The 26,043-nt window shown below is 41.2% G+C and overlaps 1 protein-coding gene across 1 annotated transcript in view; it reads left to right on the top strand.

Moving 5' to 3' along the window:
• Positions 1-26,043, top strand: part of zcchc7 (zinc finger, CCHC domain containing 7) — a 68,217-nt gene that overhangs the window by 30,113 nt on the left and 12,061 nt on the right. The window contains exons 4-7 of the mRNA XM_061711333.1: positions 8,104-8,153; positions 8,842-8,979; positions 9,076-9,246; positions 14,659-14,694. Of these exons, the coding sequence (XP_061567317.1) occupies positions 8,104-8,153; positions 8,842-8,979; positions 9,076-9,246; positions 14,659-14,694 (395 nt within the window). The remainder of the gene's footprint in view (positions 1-8,103; positions 8,154-8,841; positions 8,980-9,075; positions 9,247-14,658; positions 14,695-26,043) is intronic.

The following is a 26,043-nucleotide window of genomic DNA, read 5'->3' as shown; positions in this document are numbered from 1 at the left end:
ATGGAGGGTGATAGTACTTTGTTTGATGGGCCTGTGTGGCTATGGTTGGGTCAGATAGATGTAAAGGTTGCTTAGCAACCTGAGTAAACAGCCACATAGCTGCCATCTGATTGAGATTCACATGTTGCTAAATACTATTTTAAAACAGCACTGAGAGTAAAAGGTCAGTTGAAATATACTAAAACTGTGTTCATATGTGGAAAGAAGCTGTGCAGCTGGCCTTTTTTCATGGCAACAATCTCAAGAGCCTTTTTCCTTCTAATCCTTCCAGGCGTCTGGGCTACATTAAAAATAATTTGTAAATCACGAAAACAGTTGCCACAGATAAAAATGTATCTGAGCCACATTTGTGCCTTTCACTTATTTTGCCTTTCTCATAACTGTTTTCTATCCACCTCTTTATAGTCCATATTTAGTTTGTGCATTAAAAGAGGTGGAAAGATGAAAGCAAAACGCTGGATGTGGAACACTTTGCTTCAAGTAACACATTAGGACGGTGTCCCCTGTGAGGCGTCCTCTCCTAGTCAGGAACAGTAAAATCAAAAATTAACATCACACCTTTGTTGATAACGGCTTGAGATCATGTTTTTCTTCATATTATAATCCAGTTTGTGACAATACTCGTTTCTCTTAACAGTTGACGTAATGGCAAGATATAAAACAAACTCAGGCTTAGATCCTTTGTGTCCTCAGTAAAGTCACAAAGTGGAACTTCAAGAACCCCGGAAAAGACGACCTCTTGGATTCGAAATGTGTTTTGATGATGATGATGATGCTTGCGTGGGTTCCCTCCGGTTACTCTGGCTTCCTCCCACAGTTCAAAAACATGCATAGTAGGTTAATTGATGTTTCAAAATTGCCAATGGGTGTGAGTGTGCATGGTTGTTTGTATATATGTATATATGCAGGGGTCCACCTTGGACTGGCGACCTGTCCAAGGTGGACCCCTGCCTCTCGTCTGTGATTAGCTGGGATGGGCTCCAGCAGACCCCTGTGACCCTGCAAAGTATAAAGCGGGTATAGATAATGGATGGATGGGCCTATGATGTCATCTTGATATATTGCCTTCTGAAGTGGCACCTGACTGGAGAATGGGTCCCACCAGCAGTCTGAGCAGATCAATTCTTATTGTTAGCATAATGAAAATGGTTGGAGAGATTTGGGCGTAATTTCGGAAGATTTGTCATTTTGTCTTTTTAACAAGGATGCCAGTGGATGTGTGAAGTGAAGTGAAGCCCAATAAAAAGTTAAGCCTTGATCTGTAATAGATTTGTACGTACAGTGTATTGATCTTCTCCATCTCTGGCAAACTTGCGATTGATATTTATCTCCCTTTTGTTCTGCGTATCATTTCATTTACCCTGTCATCTTCCACTGTCCTCCCAGAAATGGCTCTCTCTTCCACCAGGATGCTCTTTGTTTGACTCTCAGCATGCACATCTCTTGCCGTGTTGCAAAGTCCTTCATCTCCTCCGGCCCCACCTCTCCTTCTTTGCTGTCCTTGTTCATCTCACTTGTTCTCCTACTTGCATGTTTTACACCCTTTTGCCATGTTTAACCTTGCAGAGGGCAAGGCCGTAAGCAAGGGTGATGTCACAAAGAAAAACACTATTGTTTTTCCCGTGCATGCACACAAACACACACACATACGTAGAGCCAGCACGCTCCCACCCACCCTCACCATTGTCATGTATAGTGTTGCTAATCCAGGCCTGTCGCGTCAGTATCAAACACAACCCTCATGTTGGGGGGGGTAAAGGCCCCTTTTTTCTGCCACTGTGTGTGTGTGTGTGTGTTTGCACTCACTGGTCGGTGCTTTAATGGGTCTGGTCAACAGCTTGTACAATGGGCGGGCTGGCTTGGCATGCCTGTTTAAGTGTCAGGACAGGCAAAGAGGGATTGGGTAAGGCGGGTCCGTCCAAGCCTTTGATGTTGTTTCGATTGAGGGGAGAACAGCTTGTAAATGACACACACATACTCATACAAATGTGATGAAAGTGATTGATGGTTCATTACAGATGTGCGTGAGGACGCTGCCACAGTATGGACAGTTGTCTGTCGTGGAAGTTTTCTGTCTTGTCCTTGGTTTATCCGACTTAAACCATCGTGTGTGTGTGTGTGTGTGTGTGTGTGTGTGTGTGTGTGTGTGTGTGTGTGTGTGTGTGTGTGTGTGTGTGTGTGTGTGTGTGTGTGTGTGTGTGTGTGTGTGTGTGTGTGTGTGTGTGTGTGTGTGTGTGTGTGTGTGTGTGTGTGTGTGTGTGTGTGTGTGTGTGTGTGTGTGTGTGTGTGTGTGTGTGTGTGTGTGTGTGTGTGTGTGTCACCCCAGGAGAGCCGGGTGTTCATGGTTCATTAGCCACACGTACACTTCCGTTCTGCTCTCACTGGTAAAAGGGACAGATTCAATGCATTCATCCACACAAACACACATACAACGCACACACACTCAATTCCTGTGTTTTGTTTTGTTATGCCGGCTCTGATGAACAGGCATGCAGCCTCCTCCCCTCTCCTCCTCATCTTCTGGTAATCAGGGTACCTTTGAGACAGACAGGTAGCATCTGTCGCCTTCTCTCCCCTGATCAGTCCCCCCCCTCTGTTCCTCAGTCTGACTCTCTTCCATGCCATTGTGTTGCGTTACCCTTGGCGATGATGTGATGAGATAATGTACGAGTCGTCCCACGGAAATAAAATCAATGAAACGCTCCGAAAGTGACGTAAATGGGTCGTCTGTGGCCATTTTGAGAGATTTCCGTCGGACGACTTGCGCATCGCTCTGAACGCCAACATCGATCGGCGTTTTCCATCGTTGGTGTCCACGCATCTCCAATTCTCAAGACTTTCAGGCTCGGATCTCGAAGATGGGCGCAAAGACTGCCTTGCGATTGCCTCCCTCTAAATTGAACAGTTGCAGGCGAACATGGCGGAGGCCTCTTGTGAGTCCGTTCAGCTGTTTGGCGAAGCCGCTGCCATCTGCTTTTTTAGGCTTCATACTCCTTCAGATCTGCTGGGCCACGATGGAACGAGGCTCTGATGGTTTAGTTTTGAACAGGGCCTCAAGGTTGATTAGCATATTTTCACCCCGTGTACAGACAACAGACCCCCACCGACCCCTTTCCTCTCCTCTGGCCCCCCCACAACCCCCCACCCACCCATGTGTTTGATTCCTCGGCCGTGACAAAGAGCTTCACCCTTTATCCGTGTGTGTGTTGGGTTGGTGAGATGGGGGGTGGCCCTTAGATTAAGGGAAAGCTTCCTGCTCTTTATTTGGGGAGTCCCCTTGGGAGACGCTTTGGGAATGACTTTCGTTGAGTCACTAACGCCTACTTAGATACACACACACACACACACACACACACACACACACACACACACACACACACACACACACTACACACATACACCTTTCACCCCTGCTTTTTTTCAAGCTGCCCATTGCTGCCATACTGGTTGTTGTGTAACACCAGCTAAGCGTGGAAAGACACATATACATGGTCCGCAGAGGCCCCCTAGTCTGCTCAGCGTAAATAACCACAGGGACACCCCCACCCCTGCACCCCGCACCCACCCACCCAGCTCCATACAGAACTAACCATATCTAACCACACTCAAATATCTTACTCTTGCGTGACAGTGAGAGAGAATACACTCGTGCACCCAATAAACTATGATACACACACCTTTAACTGACTAAAATGAAAGCAAGAAAATTGATTAGCTATATGTTGTCCCACAACAAATATGCTTCGCTTTGGCAAAATTCTCCTATTTTTATGTTTTTTATCAGAAAAAAACATCTATTTAAACACTGCGAATCTGATGTGGTAGTGAATTCATATATGATGAATAGTTTAAAGTTCATTAAAAAAACAACCTCCCCAATTACATAAAAAATCCTAACAATAACCTGTCATTATTTAGATAAACTACAGAGTCACATCTTAAACTGACTGAACAGTGAACCACAGCGTCACAATTTTGCAGGCTCTAACTATTCTGTTGGTTGTGGGTCTTCTACTGTAACCCTTTCACTCAGAGACATGGTGACTTCAAGCAGAGGAGGTGACTGAATATTGGGTTAAAGATGGGATGTATGCAGGGACTCCAATAAAGAAGTCTATGCATTGTGACTAGAATAGAACCAAAATCGGATCAAAATACGTTCCAAACATTTCAGCATGATGCAAAACTAACATTCATTCGAAACATTACATCTGTTAAAGATGCTACAGATGGGGCCGCTCGGTGGCGAAGGGGGGTAAGCAAGCGGCTCATATACTGAGGCTATAGTCGTCCTGCAGCGGTCGCAGGTTCGAATCCCGGCCTGCGCACCTTTGCTGCATGTCATCCCCATTCTCTCTCTCTACCCCCTTCCTGTCTGCAACTTGAATAAAGGGCAACTAGAGCCCGAAAGCTTGACAATTTATACTAACTCTACCTCAGCAAGGAAGTCAAGCGTCTGCATTCAAACTGGAGCAATGCACGATGGTTCAGTAGTACAGTTGTTTTCATGGAAGAACTTTTCTTAAAATGAATGCTACAGAAAAAAGAAAAAAGGTTGACCTTAAATTTTGCAACTTTATCAGTATTGATTTAATGGCACTATCTTTGGAAAAAGTAAAGTTACTAGTTTGCCTTCTAAAAGAACACCAATACACTTGTCATTGGTGTGAAAAGAAGAAAAATCCATGAAAATGTTTTGCAAATTAATATGCATCCAAACAAATGTTTTTGCAGAACAGTCCAGAATCCACAAATTAGCAGTAGCAGTTTATTAAAAGCTACGGTGCACGCTGTTGAAATTAAACAAAACTTCATGTGGCCGTGACCTTTTGTATTTATCTTTTTTAAACTGGACGACGGAATGTAAAGTGACTCCGTGTTTTATTTAAATCACTCTGTGTCTCTTTGTCTTCTTTAACTGTGGGAAAATGGTCATATTTACAGGAAAAATGTTACCACTGATATAGAACATATAACACAGGAATAATATACTAATACTTTTTTTTTTAAATCATTTTAAAGATTTTGCTAAAATATTGATAAAGGAAAATGTATGAATTGAGGGAACTATGGGACACTTATTCTCTTTTTTTTTTCTTTTTGGAGAATATCTACGAGTGACCTTTTTTAAGTATTTGATTATGTTCATTATTTTAGTTTTTTTGTAAAATGCAAATAAAGGTATTTTAAACTTAACTAATTGAAAACTAATTATCTGAGGTTTTCTAAGTGTATTTTTCTTCTATCATCTAAACTTTAGACACAAAATGACAAATCAATGCTTCAAGAAAGTAACCTTCACGTTACATAAATATCACAATAATCTTGAGTTACACTCCTAAACTTGAGTACATCAACAAAATTGTCCTTTTCTTTTTCTTTTTTTTTTGACTTTTTTGCAACTCTGAAGATGCTTAAAAAGGACTTTTGTTGTATTTCTTTAAAATATATTTTGCTGAAAGTGATTTTTTTTTTTTTTTTTTTTTTTTTTTTTTTTTTTTGGTCACGATCTCGTTATTTTATGATCACAACGTTATCATGGGTAGGAGTTGGTGTGTCTCAGAGCCACAGAGCCATGTCAGCTGGAGTCTGATACTCCTCTTCATTTTACCCGTGATGGACAAGCTTAAGGGTTGAAGCCTGATGAAGAGTGATTTGTCATTCTTCATGTTATGGATTGGACATAAGGCCAATCACCTGCTCCTGTAAGAAAGTAAAAAAAAAAAAATTGATTATCGTACAGTGGAAACATCAAACGCTCATGAAATCGCAAAAAGATTTCAATTCTTAAAGAAAAAAAACCTTCTTAAAAATGAAACGTAGATTTGAGTACAACTCATTCACTTTATGATGTAGTTTTCAAGGACTTCAAAAATATGTTCCACATGGGAGCGCCATCATTTCTAGTCATGGTGCACTGATTTCTATCTTTGTGAATTACGTTAAAAGACTGATGCTGTAGTCTGAGTTTTTTGAAAAAGCTTTGCGTGAATTCTCAGTTGGTTGAGATACTTTCAGAGACGATGACTGATCAACTCCTAGAAACCGGATATGCATTGTTTGGTTCGCTGCAGCAATGTACAAAAATGTACCCACATGTATTTTTCAACTGAAAGTCTGCAGTGGTTTAAGATAAACAAATCTAGATATCTGCAGGACAGTTTCAAATATGTCCTTCCCGCAAATGTATTAATCCAACGTGCGCCCTGGAAATTTGTGACGGAAGTGGCCCGGGTCGGGAGCGTTTGTGTGCCTGTGTTTTTTGGAGGTGAAGGTCGTGGTGGAAAGAAGCCCCATCCAAACAGCAGCCATTTTAATTTGTTTGACAGGGAAGAGAGGTGATAACCTCCCTCTGCAGCCGTTCACCCAGGGAAGGGGGGTGCGGGGGGGTTGGAAACAAGGGGAGAAAGCAAAAGCAAAAGAAGGAGGGCTGAGCTGAATAGCGATAAGGGGGCTGGATAGAGAGAATCAGAGGAAGAAACAGTGGATGGAAAGAAAGCGTAATATTTGATTATGGCTCAAGGCTGTATGTTTGTCTAAAGGCTAAAGACTGTCAACCAGCTAATCGCAGGGATCGATGTGTAGGTGTGCGTTTGTGGGAGCATGTGAGCCTGTGTGGGTCATTGCTATCAGCGCATAATTTATGCCACGTACATGTGTCTCGGTGCGTTTCTGAGTGGGTGTTTGTGTGTGCGTTAGGATTGCTGGATGTCAGTTACAGCTCCGTGGGCCTGAGGAGAATACAGCGGTCTCCCTCAGGGTGCCGTTAGTGCCACTCTCATACAGATGTGCCGGGCTGCTGCTGTGTCAGTTTCAGTGTGTGAATGTGTGTGTCGCCCCCTTACAGGAAGCACAGCTCATCCCCCAGGCTTTAAAGTTCTTACTGGTGTTGCTTATTGTGTGGAAATGATCAGGTTTGGGTCTTATCTCATCCAGATTGGAAGTTTCTGGAGCTTGTTTGAGTTAAAAAAATATAAGAAAAGATTTGGCCACTTTGGTAGCAAACCCCCCCCCCCCTTGATAAATGTGTACCTAGGGCTGGGCGATATGGACCAAAAGTCATATCTCGATATTTCCTAGCTGAATGGCGATACTCGATATATATCTCGATATTTTTTCTGTACCATAATTGGGGGTTCCCCCAAAGCATTATAGCATAGCATCTCTGTTAGCTTAATTTTTTTCTGAGGCAAACCCTTAAAAAAACAATCAGTTTTAATACAAAGCCTCGTGCCAAATGTCACACAGGTACCTTTATTAACAGAGATCTGCACAATATCAAAATGTATAAAACAAATGAAATAAAAATAAACTGCCTGCATATATAGAATAAAAATGCTTCTTGAATAAAATAAAACAAATATCCCTTTCCTGCATAACAATTAAATTAAAATACACTGTACAATTAATACAATGTAGACAGTAACAGGCAGACTTTTCCACTGAGGTTGACAGTTGTGCAAATAACAAAACATTTGTGCAAATCTCAAATAAAACATTCAAGTCAATTTGTCACAAAATAAGCTATATCAAAATCAAATTTTTTTTTTTTTTTTTTTTTTTAATCGATATAAACGATATTGTCTCGTACCATATCGCGTTTGAAAATATATCGATATATATTAAAATCTCGATATATCGCCCAGCCCTATGTGTACCTTTCCTAGTTTGTGCTGGGTGATATGCCCAAAACAAATGTGGTTATGTGGTAGACAGAGTGTATATTGAAAGCACTCTTAGCTTTTACTCGGATGAAATGTCACATTGACTTTGCGTGGGATCTGCAGGAAAACCTGAGTTGACTCAGTTTTAAATCTAGATTCAGGGCTGTTGACTGGATTACAGTATATTTCATTTGGCGCAGGGGTCAGCAGACCAATGCAATTTCACCACGAGTGTTAAATTTTGATTCTGACCCAAATCAGAATCAGACCCAGTGTTAAACGGGACCTGTATTAATGGAGGTAGATTATACAATAGACCCATTCTGTGTGATTTGACTAGATTTAGTAGATATACTTTATTGTCTGGATGTGCATTTTATGATGAGTTGAAAACAAAATTTGAGAAGTATTTTCAAGTATATTCTCTCTGTTGTGGCAGATGCTGACGAAGAAGAAGGAAGTTGGCTGGTCTTGGACAAAGACAGGCAGGTAGGTTATGGGATATACTTTTTATTCACAATCTATACTCTCAATTCCAACACTTGCTTCCTGACATAATTAAAAAAAAAAAATGTTTTGTTCCTGTATTTAAAAAAGATGTGATGAAAGCTGAGAGAAAGGAGGTTTTAAAGCTTTTTTTTTTTTTATTTTTCTTATTTTTTTTTTTTTCAAATGCTGCTATTTTTTATTCCATCACAGTCACAGAGAGGGTTTTGGGGATAAACCCAGTCTTTATGACACTGTCCTGCTCCAAACAGGTGAGCCTCCATTAAACCTCGCTACTTTGTATGTAGGGAGGTAAAGCTAGTCATTTTTTGTGTCTGAGGCAGAGCGGACATGATGTTTCAGACATTGACAGTGTTGTTGACAATCCTTTTATTTCATGATTTTACTTTATGTAAAGCAGAAATTGGGATCATGCTCTGCAATCTCTGTTTGATCTGTGTGGATAAGGTGCTGCAGCATGACGAGGGATTTTTCTTCTTTTTTTTTTGTAGGATTACAGTACAATCTCAGTGTGATGCCACAGAGTTGGTAGAGGTTAACTCACTAAATGCGAGTAAAATAATCAGTCCATGAAATCAAACATGGACATGAAAGATCTTCCTCAAGGCGAATTCAGACGAATGACAGCCCAGACACAGTGTCAGTAATGCACTTGCTTTGTGTGTTTCAGGCTCAGATCTGTAACAAAGACAAGGGTCCAAGGATAACAGTGTATCCGGGTTCAAACAGATACTATACAGGGAAGAACGTCCGCTGCAGGAACTGCGAGAAGACCGGACATCTCTCCAAGAACTGTCCCAGCCCCACAGTGAGTTTCCATCAGTGTACAGCAGCACGGCCAGCTTGTACGTTGCATTTAAGGACGTAAAACTACCTACTGCGTTGTGTATATTTCTGTGTTCAGAAGGTGCAGCCCTGTTTTCTTTGTGGCACCCAAGGCCACGTGTCCAGTGGATGTCCCTATAAACACTGCAACAACTGTGGCCAGCCCGGGCACCTCTTCAGCTCCTGCAGCGAGAGGGCCTACTGGCACAAGCAGTGCCATCGCTGCAGTATGACGGGACACTTCTTTGACGTGAGTAGAGCATAATGGTTGTCTTGGTTGTTCTTCTTTTTGTTTTTTTACAGCTGGATTTACCAGAGTGATTTGATCACAATCTGATACTTCTAAGCAGAGGTGTCAAAAGTATTCACATTCATTACTCAGGTAGAAGTATAGATACTAGAGTTTAAAAATACTCCTGTAGAAGTTGAAGTATCAACTCAAGTTTTTTACTCAAGTAAAAGTATAAAAGTACTGGTTACAAAACTACTTAAAGTGTAAAAGTAATGTAAGGGGAAAAAAAGCCATTAAGGACAAAAGCCATTGAAAATGAATGCATCTTAGTATAATGCAAATATATTAAAGAACCATATATGTGTACTATTGAGCATTAACATGTGTTTCAGAGAGCAGCAGATATGATGAGAAGTTGCCTATAAGTATTGTTGGTGCAAAAAGTTAAACTTCAGAGGCATTTTATCATTTATCCTAACCTTTTATTGGAATGTACATCCAAGTTTAGCTGCAGGAATCTGAGGGCAACGGATGTAAGAACAAAACTGGACAAGAACATCTGAAACAACCACAACCAAATTCACTCTATCCGGATGGAGCAATTTAACTAGTTTTTTTTTAAAGGCTGAAATGAAATAGAGTAACAAGGCTGTTTTTAAAATGTAAGGTGTAAAAAGTACAGATAATTGCGTGAAAATGTAAGGAGTAAAAGTAAAAAGTCGTCTGAAAAATAATTACTCCAGTGAAGTATAGATAACCAAAATTTCTACTTAAGTAAGGTAACGAAGTATTTGTACTTCGTTACTTGACACCTCTGCTTCTAATTACATCAATTTGAATGTGGTCTGAGCAACAGGATCCTGATGCATAAATAGGCTGTTGACATCTGTACTTAGACCTGTCCACATGTGATCAGATAACTCAAGATGCGGTGTAAAACATGGTCTAAACTGGACTTGAACTACAAATAAAGGACCAGACTATGCCGACTGACACAGAGGACTGTCCACTAATGTCTGGTCCTGCTGTCAACACGGATGAATCCAACGCCTCATAACATGACGAGACAGACCCCATCTCTGCAGTTACACACACACACACACACACACACACACACACACACACACACACACACACACACACACACACACATATATACACATACATTTGTACAGTATAACAAAGAGAGACAACTTATCACAAGACCTAAAAGAAAAAAAAACAGAGACGTGAAGAACTAGTTTTGACGCCTTGCAGAAAATAGTGAATGCACCAGGCAGACAGTCAGTAGTCGTAGGAGTTGTAAACTTTTGTTTCGATGTAAAATTTTGTTAGAGTCGATACTATGTGAGACAAATGACCATTTGTACACATTAACAATCCAACAGGCTCCAGCTATGAGTATATAAAAGCTCCAAGTTTATATTATCTATAAAGTGATCAAAAATAATATCAGAACATAAGAGATTACTAAATAGTACAAAAAAGAAATGCTCTTTAATTACGAAGAGTACAAATGAACCATATGGTGGATGGGAGTACAGAGCCCACTGTTAAGTTTACCATTCAGTTATACTATATACAGTTTTTCTGTGAATGACAAAATAAATCAGGTGACTTGTTTAATTTTACCTATCTGATTAATTAGAACCTATTCTGACTTTCTTAACTTAAATAATTGACATTTTCTGTTTTTAGTCGTACCTGTCAGATCCATACCTGCTGAATACTGGAGAATGTCTGTGTGCTCAGCTGAGAGATTTTAGCATACGAGTATAGGAATCGTCAGTGCTTGAAAATTACTGGCAAATTAATGACGAAATACACGAAGAACGGCGCTGACTGCACACGCACATTGTCCTCATTAGCCGTGTTATGTCACACAACAATGGAACATCAACAAAAACTGTGTAATGTAACTTGAAGTCTGCTTGGGGAAATCAAATCTTTTTTTTCCCCCCCTTAGTTAACAAATTGATTAATTATTCGCTATACGTTGCACTTTTTGTTGCAGATTCGTCTCTAAGGCACATGGCAAACACCAATGCTGTTTGATCTCCCAAAACATATTTCTATTATAGTAAACTAATGCCAAAAGCCATGTGTTTAGAAATGAAATGTAGAAATATATAAAATACATATGATCACGTAAGGTATTCAGTTTATATGATGAAATAGTGGCATCAGATTATAAATGTGGGTCGTACAGGAAACATTATTCCCCTTTCCTTGCCGTACCTGCGTTAAGCTGTGCATGAATTTAATGGCGTGGCTTATTTAACAACTGTCTGAGGTTTTATGGTAAATGTCATGTCGTTAGCTGCTGCGTTTCATTTGGAGTTGAGGTTAAGGAGCAAGTTTGCTTTTTATCAAGAGAGATTAGATTATTGATCATTAATCAGGGCAATCAAAGAGGCACAAACTGTAATTTTTTCTGTTAAGTATTACTTTTAATGTATAAAAATACGATTTATAATCGGGGCCAGACCTAGGACTAAACAAGATTATGTTAGTGGCCTCAAAAACACCTCAATCATAAACACTAAATCTCGCACGCTGCTTAAAACTGAATGAGCAGACAGATGGGCAAATTAATTAACAAATCTCTTACTGTATTTGAAAATAAAGAAATATATTTATTTGATTAGACTTTCATAACGAGAGGGTTTTGTTTAATATTTTCAGGTGTATAATGTAACTGCACCCACGTGGGATCCTTTTGACCACGTGGCCATAAACAGCCACTAGAAATCACTTTGATTTTAGATTTCCAGTAACAAAGAGGGTGTCAACTTTATTTATGGTCTGTTTTTTTAATTTCATATCAACATATCATTTTAAATGAAAATTATAATTATTCCATAGATCCATAAATATTCTGTTCCCCCTTCATCGTCGTAAGGTTTCCAGGGGTATAAAAGGCACCTATCCCATCTGCCACCAGACGAGAGGCGGGGTGCACCGTCCCCCGCCCATCCATCGTAGGGAATTATAATTCCTATGAAGAAATCAGGATATTTTAGCAAGAATTTGGCAGATCTAAACTTGACAAAAATCAGAATCGTCCTAAAACCTAAATTGAAATATGAATGGGAACCCCCCCCCCAAAAACCCACACACGCACATATTTTCCCTCGGTGATAATGACTGACCAGGGGTCAGCCCACGCTGCTGTTCACTTTAATTGATACACTTCAGCAATTACAGCTTAGTTATGTCTCTGCCATGTTGCATATCCCACTGTGGACGTTTGTGCGTTCGTGTCTGTGTGTGCGAAACGAGTGAAGGGTGAATCTAATGACCATCAATGACAATTATCCCACGGCAGCATTCATTACTTGGCCCATTTACACAAACTCTATAGAATGGAAAAACTGGATGAAAGAAGCTGCGTGCGGCCGGCCGCTCTCTTCCTTCCTTCTCTTTCTCTCTCTCTTTTTTTTTTTTGCCTTGCTCTCCCTCTCCGTCAGTCAGTCTTGTACTGTGCTCTGCGTAACGGATGAGTAACCAGGTGAACACCAGAGGGAGAGGGTATACCAGGACACACAGCCCATTTTTTTCCCCTTTCTCTCTCTCTTTCATTCTCCTATCTCTCACCCAACCTTTCTCATCTCCTCATTCAGATCCACATGTTCATCTCCTTCCTGTCGTCTTTTCTGTATACTGTTTTTAATAGCAAACAAGGAGCCAAACTTGTGCTGTGTTATAATTACTCTTCTCTTGTAATGCATAACTTTTTATTCCCCCCCCCCCTCTTACACTCACAAATTACACTGAATGTATTAGTGTGTGTGTGTGTGTGTGTGTGTGTGTGTGTGTGTGTGTGTGTTACAGAGAGAAAAAGAGTCAGGTCTCAGTCCCCTGGGCCTTTCTGTGTCTCTCATTAAAGACAGACGGTTGATGGAGCGCGAGTGTGTCGCTCGCCTCGCCTGTCGCCTTCGACAACAACACACTAGCCTGGCGGTCTGGAGGGATCGAGCAAATGGGAGGGAGTGGGTGGGAGTTTGTCGGGAAAATAAATAAATAAAAACAGAGCTGGATGAGAGGTGAAGAAAGATACAGCTGTCGAAATTCACATGAGTTTTTCTTTGTATTCAAATCCCGAAGTTACCAGAGTTCCAACCATCCCACACGAGCTGCAGGGCTTAACGCGATTCAAAATCTTTATAGGCGATAAGAGTAAAGATAATTTGTTTAAGAACAAGACTATAAGCAAGAGCAAATTAAACAGTCTTTTTCATAGAAGCGGGTTGAATCCGAATTCTCCCGGTCTGCCTCTCACTTAGTAGGTATGTAAGGAGCTAAATCTTGTTGCCTGCGGCGACGGCAGCATTTTCAATTTCCCAGTGGGAAGGGGCGGTGGTTGGTAAAGGATGTTGGAACGCTTAAGAAACAGCGTGGAGAAGCCCCAGAGATAATGCTTTGGCCACACCGTTACACAAAAGACTGACTGCCTTACTTGCAAGCCGTTTGACTGACTGCTGAGGGAAAACATTGATTTAAACACGGTGAGAAATTTGTGCGATGAAGTTCAGAGAGAGAAGCGGCCCTCTCGGGCTGTGGCTGAATCAGACAGCACTTGGAGGTAACGGTGTCAGAAAGGATCCACTGGCACCACCATTTTGTTGGCAGCAAACATATTTTTCAGCAGTTTCGTTTTCTACAAAAACTCTGGAAGGACTTCCAGAATATTTTGACCATCGTGGCATCTCATGCAGTGGAGATGGTGGAGAACATGTATGGTACTCGGATGAAGTTTAAAAATGAAGAACATTGTTGTCAGCTGCTTCCATTCACTGCCTGTCATGTTTTACACAAAGATTGTTGTGGCATGCTCATAAAAATGATTACGTTGATATGACTATTGTGAAAAAACTCTACAATAACTTTAGTAAAATGCTTTACTTGATGTTTGTCCGGTCTTACAGCAAAGACGGATATCGAAAGCCACCAGTATCTTTCACAGTCATGTCTGAATCAAGCAGTGAAGAACCTCAAAAATGTCAGGAATGTAGTTCTTAGTCTTTTCATGCGATTATCGATTGTTTGACAAACTATGTAACATCGGATTTGTTCTTTTTGGTTTGTTTTTGATGCTTGAAGCTTAATTGCTCAGCAAAGGGATAAATGCTGGTTTTTCATTAACTTAGTTTAGATTATTAGAGCTTTTACGCATCTCTTTTTGTTGATAAGGACTTTAAAGACTATATCACCTCATGACATTGACAATATCACCTCACCCCACTACCTGTTTTTCAGTTTCTGTCGGGCATCGTCTCATACTTACAAATACTTACTTAAGACACATATGCATACACACTGCTAACTTTTACTTTCTCACGATGTAGTTCCTCAAATGTGTTGTATTCTTTCTGTGACTCTGTATTTTGGTTTTTCATGGCTTACTAAAGTCTTTTTTCTTTTTCTTAGGCTTGTCCGGAGATCTGGAGACAGTATCACGTTACAGTGAGTACACAAGAACTTCTCTTACTTTTATGTGACCACCCCTTCAGCTTTTAATGTTTTTATATCTGCTTGAGTTTATCTTTTTTTTTTTTTTTTTTTTGATAAACACTGCATTCCAGGTGAGAGAAAAGTACATTATATCAGTATTGTGTCCCCAAAAAATAAAGAGATCAGCATAAAGTCACCCTTTTCCTTCAAACCTTGAGCATTTATACATTTAAGAGTAAGTAAAAACTAGTGGTAGCCGCCATCTGGTCCTAAACTGTTAAGCAAACTCCCATTTCATCTCTGATGTATTAAAGTGGCCCCATAACCCCACTGAGAACACTAACATGATATGATGAAAATATGCATTTAGTTTGGCAAAATCAGTAAAAACTAAGGTGAAAATGCAATCTTCTGTTATTTAGTTTACTTCATAGAAGAAGTTCCTTGGCACTCAGTAATGTTGGGTCAACTCCGTTGACCTGTGGGGGACATTTTAGTGGAATAATGTGGTTCTACTTGCTCTCTTGGATGGATAAATCACATCAAATAATTAATACAAAGTCAAGCAATCAAAATTGAGGTCATATTTTTCTTCTACAAAGTAACTATTTCATCATGATGGGACTGGCCTGATGCCTCCCATCCGCACGACTTGAGTGGCAAGTGACCAGTCTGGAGTGTATGAAAAGTCTGTGAATTAACAATTAATGGATGGACTCAATTAATTAAATCAAATCAAATCCCTCCGTCCGTCCGTCCGTCCGTCCGTCCGTCCGTCCGTCCGTCCGTCCGTCCGTCCGTCCGTCCGTCCGTCCGTCCGTCCATCCATCCAGTTCGGGTCACAGGGGCAGCCCAGACAATCCTCTCTCCAGCTGCCTCCTGCAGCCAAGATGGAAAATGTTCCATCATTCCCATTGGCATTCGATGTTAATGTGAACGATTTCAGAAAATATCAAATGCAAATATTTTATACCAATCTCATTGATATAAAAAAATAAAATTGTAAATGATTGCAACGGTAAGTTGATGCTTTTCTGCTGAAACATGGTGGCCAAACAGCATCAGTTATGTTGAATTGTCCTTTTGTATATTTCTATATTTACATATACAGTTGGGTCCAGAGGCATGTGGACAATGACAGAATTTTGATGATTTTGGCTCTATACACCACCGCCGTAGCTATGAGGGAAAAAAAATAATAACATATGAACAAAGTGAGACTTTATGATTTAATTCTAGATAGATATGACATTTACAATTAAGGCATTACAACCATCAAGTCTCGGGACAAGGTGACATAGTTGTAAATAGAACCAAATGGTTTTTTTCTTCACTAATAATGTGTCTATTTTTCTTGAAATGTCTCTCATTCCTGAACGATAAATGTCATATTTCTCTGAAATAAAAGGTGAAAGTCTGCAGTCTGATCATATCTTCAATGTTTTTTTGTTTTTCTTTTCTTTTCCCCCTCAAATTTCTTAATGGTGCATAAAAGCAAAAATCATAAAAATGCTGTCATCGCCTGGATACTTCTGAACCTAACTGTAAATGTGTGACTGTGGTCGTGATATTAAGTTATGTGTGAACTGGAGGTTTGTGCTCAACTTTTGTTAAAATAGGTGCATCTGCCTGGCCTATTAAAGTGGTGAGTGCTTTAAACACGGGGAAGAGACTGAGACAGGTCTTTTCTCACCCCAGCTCTATTTACGAATAAAAAAAACTGTAAAACGTTACTGTTTTCACACACAATATGCTTGATCAGAACACTAATAGATCAAGTAAAAAAAAAGTTTAAAAAAAAGGTGAATATTAAACCGTATTTATGTTTTTTTGCTTCCATGGCCCTCACTTTATTCTTATTTGGCTCGGTTCAGGATCTTTGAAGTGGCAGTGATGCTGATTTTAACAGTGTGACGAAGCCTCAATAAGAACAAGAACATTTGTAGTTTAAGCATGTATAGTCTATAGAAAAACAACAAAAAGAAGCTGTGTTTCCATTAATACAACAAAGAAAAAAGGTGCAACGCGATCATTTCTAATCAATAAGTCAGTTGTGATTGGTATTGACGTTGCCCTGTAGCAGATGAGTGAAGCAGGTTTGGGGGAGAAACATCTTACAAGATTAAGGAAAAGCTAAAAGAAATGATAGACCTCGTGAGTGTGTGTGTGTGTGTGTGCGTGTGTTTCTTTTCCTTTTCTTTACCCTATTTTCAACTGGAATGCACATGTGAGATCAGCGGCTCTGTGAGCTGTGTGTTTGTGTGTGTGTGTGTGTGTGTGTGTGTGTGTGTGTGTGTCTGTTTAAATGCAATGTGTCAAAGAGTAGAAAACTGTGTGACAGTCACATGGGCCATATGTCAGCAGGGAGACGCTTTCCTGTGTGTGTGTGTGTGTGTCTTGATACAAAATTTGAAAAGATAACTAGTTTTCCTGGCTCTGTGTGTGTGTGTGTGTGTGTGTGTGTGTGTGTGTGTGTGTGTGTGTGTGTGTGTGCGCACATGCATCTGAGCATCTGAGCGAGGGGGTGATATAGACCTCAGCCTAAGAGAAAAGAGCAGCTTGTTTGTCAATTAAAAGACGTGATAAAGCATGAAATGGGCTGCCAACACCACGTGGGACGAGGGAGTGAGAAAAGAGGGAAGTAGAGTGTGCGTTTGCATATATCTTGGCGTGTACTTGGTGTGTATGTGTGTGTTGGGGGAGGTCTGTCACTCTCCTCTATGGAGATTAATTAGCAGGGGCTGTCTAATGAAAAGGCAGCATCGTTAGCGCTGGGGTACCACTGTGGGAGAGATGGAGAGGAGAGGATGAAGGAGGAAGGAGGAGGGAGCAGGACAGAGAAGTTCCAGGGGAGACGCTGACGGAGAGGATAGGACTTTAATTGTTGCTCATGTTGTGCGGAGGACGCTGGGTGAAAAACAACAATTCTGAAGATTTACACATCAGGACATAATTAAAAAAATGATGCGGCCCTTAGCAGGTAAAAAAAAACATCCTCAGACGAGTAGATGACATGTTACCAGAACGAGGAGTCATTCTGTAGACCGAGGCTGCCTTTAATACTCAAAGAAAGCAGACATGCTCTTAATAACTGATCAACAAGTGCAAACATCTCTTTATTGGAGTAATTTACAAGGCTAAGAAAAGGAGAATGGCAAAGCTCATCCTGGAGAAGCAAGTGTTGAACTTTACAGAGGATTTAAGGCCTTTTTTTTGTTAAAAAGGTTATATGCAAGTGGAAATAATTCAAGACGGTTGCCGATCTTCCCAGGAGACTTCCCATGTAGGGTCAAGGGGACTACCTGGAGTCTGTCCTAGCTCGGTCTGGCTGTAAGGCAGAGGTTAACATAAAAAAAAAAAAGAAGTAAATTCCTTCACAATATGATACTGATGATGTCATACGAAAGGTGATGAATTGAAGTTCTTGTAGCAAAATGTGGTTCTACAATCTTTTGAATCACAGGATGTCGTTTTTTTTTCACTGATTCTGTATCCTGGATTAGTTTGTGTTAAATGACAGTGTGATATGTCATCTTAGGGTGTATTTACAGAACTAAAGACCTGAAAAGGATCAGATGTTTATTTGACGTCCTTGAGTAAAATCCCAGGATTCAAAATGTGTCTTGTGATTTAGTGAAGTTTCACTTCAAACCACAGCTGAGACCAGACAATGCAGATGACAGTTTCTGCTCGGCTCGCAAGGTGATGAAACCATATCTGTGTTTCTCTGTGTGTGTGTGTGTGTGTGTGTGTCTGTGTGTGTTTTTGTGTGTGACGATATGCTTTAACGGGTGGAGGATTGTGACCCAGGTCTAATTGAAGTATTTAAGCCATTTAAGTGCGGGGAACAGAAGGTCGTTACAGATCCAAACTGGCATGGGGGTTAGGGGCCCCGCACAGGCACAAACACACCCTCCCACACACAAATGCACCTACACACATGCATATACAGGGCTCCTTCTGTTTAAGACAGTCTCATTTTATTCATGATGCTGCTTATGACCCTGAACTCCCCAATGTGACGAAGGTGTGTGTGCGGGGTTGGAGCGCGCGTGTGTGTTCGCTTTGGTAGATGTGACTCTGTCACCTTCCGCTGGGCTCAGCCAGGTGTGAAAAGGCATTCTGTCAGACCTCCCTGCTACTGGGTCCATTTATCCTTCGTGTGTGTGTGTGTTTGTGTTTGTGTGTGTTGGTGTGTGTGTGTGTTGGTGTGTGCGCATGTGCATGCTGGGTCCGTTTGTCTTCCGTCGGTGTATGTGTTGTCTGCCTGCACCTGGCCCTCCACTAACAAACTCCTCCCAACCACACTGTATGGACCACAATGCCCTGGGGTATTTACTGAGAAAGTACGATACTGACACACTTGGACACACACAAACATGCTCACTTCTACAAATATATAGAGCAGCAAATGGGGTACAGAAAACACCCACAACATTCTCATCATGTCTGTGTCTAATGGATTTGAACACAATTGTAATATTTATTCAATAAAATGTTGGGTTTTTTCTTAAAGAAGAGGTTGACGTGTACAACTCTTTCTTAGTCTCTCTTTCACTCGGTCACACAATCAAACACAACCGCATCGCTCACCTGAAGAGACCCTGCTTTTACCGCTTTCCTTTTTTGTGCATCTTTATGATGTGAGGTTGTTGCAGACTCCTTGTTTCTGCCTCTCTTGTCCTTATGTTATTCCTTATTCCTTTAAAAAATACTGGACACACTATAAAGTATAAATGCTCAATGTTACCAGGAAGATTTATGTATTCTGGTTGGATGCAGATTTCTGCGGTGGAAGAAGTATGAACTATATCTTTTGGGTTTCCCTCCATTACCCAGCGAACCAAAAAAAAAGTTTGTACTTTCACTCTATAAATTGGTTTTATGGTGTTGTTTTGACTCATCTTCGGTTACATCTGGACTTCCTTCCATTTCCTGCAGCTTTGTTGCACTTGGTTCCCGCTGCATTTGTTTGAAGCTAAACGGCTAAATGAGCAAATCCTAAGTGACTCCAATGAGCAGGTATTGCTCTTGTTAGACGTGCCACCAAAAATCTGACGGTCACGGTTGCTGAAGGCCTGAACTTTTTGAATGCAGTCACACTGTGCTGAAAATGTGAAAGTAGAGCCCCGTTGTTTGATTTGCCAGTGACAAGAACTCAAATGTGAACCCAGAAATTTAGTGGAGGGCCGTCAAGGGTTCCCACCCGGTTATTTGCAATATTTGAACTCAGCGTTTTTTTTCCGGGAGGCGTTTCTGATAAGGGGCACAACGAGCCACGTTCATCTTTACTGCCAGTGTGAGGACTCAGAGCAAACATCACAAAAACCAGGCTTAAAAATAAGAGGACAGGATGGACGGATGGACCGAAGGCTTGAGTCTCCATTTAATATCCTGCCTTCTGCATATTGGCTCCATAAATGTGCACAAAGATTGTGCATTGATGTTTTTATGCAAACATGCAGCCCACACACGTGTCAGAGTGACTTTGTCCTCTCCCGGTGTGCTGCGTTAGGACCAGAGTGCCGCCCTCTGGCTGCCGTAGGAAATGGACGAGTATTTCTTGGAACCAAATTAGTCATTTTAGAGTTTCGATTCTGAGAACCTTCATTACATTTGTTTCTGTTTGTTACATATTGAAGGTATTATTTATTTAAGCTGTATATGGCTAACTCTCCTGCATCGCAGGCATGTTGTGTGTAAGACACCAAGAGGTGAAGAGCGAAGCAGCTGGAGCGTTCAGGGGGCAGAGGTGTGTTGCTGAGGGAAGGACTGGAGCGAGGGAGAGTATTAAACGGTAAGGAAGAGACGGGAAGAGTGAATCTTAGCCCACAGCAGCTTATTGGTTCAGGTATATCTGTGTGTGAGCATTGATTGGCCGCTACTTAGATATCAGTGGTGACACCTGTACGTTGGTGTTTATCGATCGGGTGCCTTGGCCCACGGTGCTGTGTGTGTGTGTTTAGTGCTTTTTTTCCCCCCTCTCGTAGTAGCATCAGCGTGCGTGTGTATTGATCTTTTCCCTGAGGATGTGTGCGTACATGTGTGTGAAAAGGAAAAAAAAAAAAAAAGCCCAGTCTGTGACCCTCTTGTTCGACTGGGAAATGAAGCCGTTTGAACTCCCGTCTTTCCCACCTGACTGCCCTTCCTTTCTCTTTTCATTCACTTTGTTGTCGCTTTTTAATACATTTTTTCCTCTTGTGGTCAGTCTTCACGTAGGCCTTTGTTAGCCCAAGGTTAGGACATTTTTACTCCTTAAATCCTCTAATTTTCATAAAAAAGAAAATACCGTTTAATTTTCTTTGGGGGGGAAATGAGCGCTCAGACAGACCATTTCAGGTCGTCAATGTCAAATTAAAGCACCTCTACAAAATTTAGGGGGGGGGGGGGGGGTTCAACAGAATTGGGTTAATAAAGGAACATTACAATTTTTAAACTGTGAATACTTTTCACCACTTTCAAATCTTTCAGATTAACTGAAAGTTAAAGGAAATTAAGTTTTTATGTGCACACATATGTCAGGGGTCATTTTGGGGAACTTTACAGAGAAAGTAGAAAAACAAAACACTTAAATGCAGTCCAGTCCAGATTAACCCAGGTCTCTGTAATGCAATCAATATGAGTTCACTTCAATGCAGACGAACATAATAGCATTTATAAAACACTAAGATGAAAGAAAATGCTTCATGAACTCACTGTGCAGCATTTTGGAACCAATACTGAAGCCAGGCCGAGGGTCTGATGCCGTGGGGAGATCTTTTGTGACTTTCACCGGTGGGCTCTGTGCTTTTAGTAGGTTGAAATTCCAAATCCTGACTAAAACTCTGCAGATTATTTTATTGCAACTCATCACACATTTGATTGGGAAAGTTGGGATAGCCACCGTTCGTTGAACGGACGCAAGGCATTGAGGGAAATAACATGTTTTTTTTAATTTAAGTTTGGTTACGGCATTGTCTGTTAGTCAGTATAATGGTATTTCCTCAGATGTTGTGCAGTCAGTTCATGCAAGTTAAAAGGTTATAAAAATGGTGAGTTAAAACGGGTTAGCAGTTCACTGTCCGCAGTCATTCCTGACGAGACCAAAGGTCTGAAAAAGAGTAGCGGGGTAGTATGGATGTTGTGTAAAATCTCACAGGATAGTTGTCTGAACATTTTTAAAGCTGATAGTTTAGCCACACTGCCCAATAATTATCTTTTACTTTAATGCAAATTGTATGACAACGCGTCCTCCCCCAGATGTATACATACTTATCTGCTTTTAAACACATTTTTGGTTTATTGCTTGAGTGAATGTTTATCATTATATGTTGCAGAGTAAATATATGTTTTATTGCTCTGGGTTTTGTAAATTTATTCAAATGTTCTTGCTTGTATGAAAATTGCTTTCAGAGACAAGTTCTTTAAAAATATTATATACTCTATAAATGTATTCATATACATTGAATCAGTTTCTTGTTTCAACATCGTTTTCTGCCCGTATTAGAGCAGATTTCTGCAGAAGATCTGCAGAAGACTGAACGAAACTACAATATGATCCATTTTTTAAGCACACGTCTTTACCAGATTACCTGTCTGAAAGACCAGTGAATAATTCTGTATGCACATTTTCTTGGGACCTCTGGGAAGCCTAACAGTCTGAATATTATGTGGAGATATAGTGCCCCTCAGTGGCCCAACGGATAACTGCAGGTATTTTATGGATCTCTCTCTCAGAAGTCCGGGACTCTGATGTGTGTGGACAACTGTGCGCACATTAACTTCTCACAGTCCACCTAAAGTACCACAAAGAGTCTTAAGATCTAAGAAAGCTTAATCTCATTTAACATTGTGCTCCCACTGCCACCACCAGCAGAATAATTCCCAGTTATTCTGTCAGTCATAAGCCGCACTGACTTTAAGTCCTGCCTTCTTTCTGCTGAGGTTTAAGTTTTGACAGTTCTTATAATTTTTGTTCTGTCCTTCCCTCTGTATGGCTGACCTTTTTCTTTGGTTCCTCCTGAAAAGAACCTGCTCAATTCAAGTGATGCTCCTTGAAAACCCTTTAAATCCAATTCTGCGGAGTAAGCTGTTTCTGCAACCGCATCATTGTTCGGTGCAGACTGTCCAGTCTTGGCACATCTGCTGTGTCAAAAAGGTTTAAACGCTCTATTCTCCCTCGGACTGAGACAGGGACGGCTCTGCCGTCGGGGGGAAGGTGCACTTGTGAAAGGGGGGGATGGCTTTTGTACAGTATGTTGAGTTTCATTAACAGCCAGCGGTCATGGGGGAACTTTTGATTAAGTCACACAGGTTCACTTTATTTGAGAAAACAACTTTCTCGACCATCCGTTCAGTCATAGAAGCACGCTTCCATCCTCTACCGCTGTCTGGGACGGGTTCACGGGGCAGCTGTCTTAACAAAGATCCCTCTAAGGCCGTCTCTGGCTCCACTGGGAGGACACCGAGGCTTTCCCAAGACATTTGACAGATATAAACTCTTCTGCAAGTTCTTTTCTGAGCCTCCTCTTGATAGCTAATGCCACATACGTTATTTTTGATTTGTGCCACCGGAGAGACTTGGGATGATCAGGTATCTTACCACATAAGTATCTGGTCAAGAGAAAAGATTTGCCAGCACCATCCTGTGAAGTTATTGGCTTATCTGTTTTGCATTGATGCAAAATGAAATATAATTGACCTTTTTAATCTGACAAAATGAGCAATTTGAAGACAGAATGTAAATTATGATACTGATTACACACGGATCACTAAAGCAATATTTATCTTTATTTACAGATGTAGTATATCAACTAATTACGTTTGACAAATATATTAATGGCAACAATAAAAATGACGGACTTCTTAAAGAATAACTATAGGAATGTAAACACAAACATACATGTTCACGAACACACTCGCTCACTCGCAGGTCCTGCGTTATCAGAGGTCTTGCAGGCTTTGCTGGTCATTGTGACGTTCCGCTTAGCTGGATGGTGACGATTTTGTCGTCTGCGTATGTTTGTGTTTGGATGGCTGACGTTTAAAATCTGGGTTTAAATCCCAGCCAGGCTAGACCAGGCTCGGCCCATCTCTGCGTAATACATCTAAATCCCCGTCTCCCGTGTCCATATGTGCTGTCTCCGTCTAATTGGAAGGGATGAAGTGGGTACTACTGTACATTTCCATAAAACTCCGCCTCGCGCTCGCCACAATAGACGGAGGCCTCTGAGCTCGGCTTCAAACGGCCAGAATAAAAAAGTGTACAACTTAGGTTTGAATAGATGTGCTTGTCTCCTCTGTTCCGCCTTCCACAGCGTGACCAGATTACTGCCAGTCGCTGCCCCAACATGGAGGTTTTTCTTCAGACGTGGCAACCCACCGCTGTTCACGCCTGAATCACATTAACTTCAAATTCCTGGACTACTACTTTTTTGTCATGTCAAATCGTGGGTGTGGATGCCGGCAGGGCTTGGGGTTTTTACCTCAGTCTGGATTTTTGGGAATCAGCAGACACAAAAAAAAAAAAAATCTGACCATTTGGAGGATCCCCAACTGCTCCACATGTGCTCATTTTCAGATTGATTTCCTTTATTCGATTAGTGAGCGACTCACATTGAGTCATAAGTTTGATTGAAATTTAAAAGCAACAAAAATTAAGAGGATTAATAGTTGTTTTCAGTGTTTTCACTGATTGTATTCTGTCTGGGAAGATGTTCACCTTATAGCAATTTCATCTCGCTAATCCTGCCCGTTAACCTAATATGTACAAACTGGCATGTCTTAAGCCGCGTTTATAGACGAATCCGGCGAAACCCGGAAGTCGAGCGGGCCGCCATTACTGCGGTGGCGGCTCCGCTCCTCCGCTCCAGCCCATAGACATATATACGTATGGATCTATTACTCCGCTCCCTGCCAGGCTCTCTTAATGTATTTGTATCATCGGAAAACTCCTGTCCCGTCACGTGCATTTGTTTTGATAGTGAATGAAGACGGGACGGACTGTCAAAACCACTTTTCTGTTTCACCAAGTGAACAGACGGAACGCAAAAAAAAGATGTTAAACTGCTGGAAAGGAACTGGAATTTACCTGGATACCTTAAACAAGGAAGCCAGGGAGCGGTATATGGAGAAAATAATGATTATTAACGGTTTGATCCATATGAAATCACTACTAGTGGAGCTCCGATGAGGATTTACTGCCGCAGTTCTGCACAACCCACGTCTTACTACCTTGTTTAGTGTTTGACAGCTGCTTTGGTAGATGTTTGACTCGCCATGTGTTTCAATAAATTAGTATAATAGTAGGCTACAACATACAGTACATCTTTTTTATTAATCTTACTTCTCTTTTCTTTTTTTTTATGCTGAAGAGGCTCCGAGACATGAGCAATATTTTTGTTTTCCTCGTGAGATTATTTTTTTCTTCTGCAGCTACAAATAGAGTTAACATTTTTTCCTCAACAAACTAGTTTTATCTGCAGATTGGGGTTATGTATGTATGTATTCTGTATCATCCGGAGCTGAGATAGTTCTGCCCTTCAATTAGAGACCTGTAATTGCGTTTTTTTTCGTCATCGGACGCCAGGCGATCAATAAAATATTATTGGATACCTAAAATTAAACAAAACATACACAGGTAATATTTAATTGTGCAGACATGCCTCATAAGGAGAGGAGGTGGAGAGAGCTATATTACAGTGTTTAATCATACACTCCCTTATCTCCCTATTCCTCTATTCTTTCCTGCTTATCGCTCAAACAAATCATTATTTATAAATTAACATCAGCATTAATTTAAGATACCTTCATTATTTATGGAAGGCCACTGTCTAACATCATCAATCCAGCTATAATGATGCTGTAGAGCGTCAGGTTACAATAACAGCGCTGCGGTGGCAGATTGACACCTGCCACCGCAGCAATGGCGCCGCCACAAGATGGCGGCGCACACAAACCGGTCGCCGGATTCGTCTATACTTGCAGTTCAGAACGCGTACGCGAGACGCAGGATACGCGTGACGTCACGTCTCGCGTATCCTGCGTATCCTGCGTACATTTGACGCGTCGACGTGCACGTTCTCAAAAAGACACTGAACGCGTACGCGACCTGCAGTTCTCGCTCTGGCCGCTAGTATCGCTGTTCCCGGTCTGATCCCAGCTGGCACGACTATGCTGCTCTCCCCTGGAGAAAGTTCCCCGTGCATATATTTATGCAATATTTAACTTCCCCCCAGGGTTTCCGTTGTCCGGTAAAATATGCCGAAGTCCGGTATTTTATAATCTCTCCGGTCAAAATACTCACTGGTGCTGCGGGACTAGAGTCCCCGGGAGTACCGCGGATGGCGAGCCCCGGCCGCCGAGCCCCGGCGACCGAGCCCC

Source organism: Cololabis saira, chromosome 1, assembly GCF_033807715.1.
Source record: "Cololabis saira isolate AMF1-May2022 chromosome 1, fColSai1.1, whole genome shotgun sequence".
NCBI lineage: Eukaryota > Metazoa > Chordata > Actinopteri > Beloniformes > Belonidae > Cololabis > Cololabis saira.
This window is presented reverse-complemented; position numbering and strand designations above follow the sequence as displayed.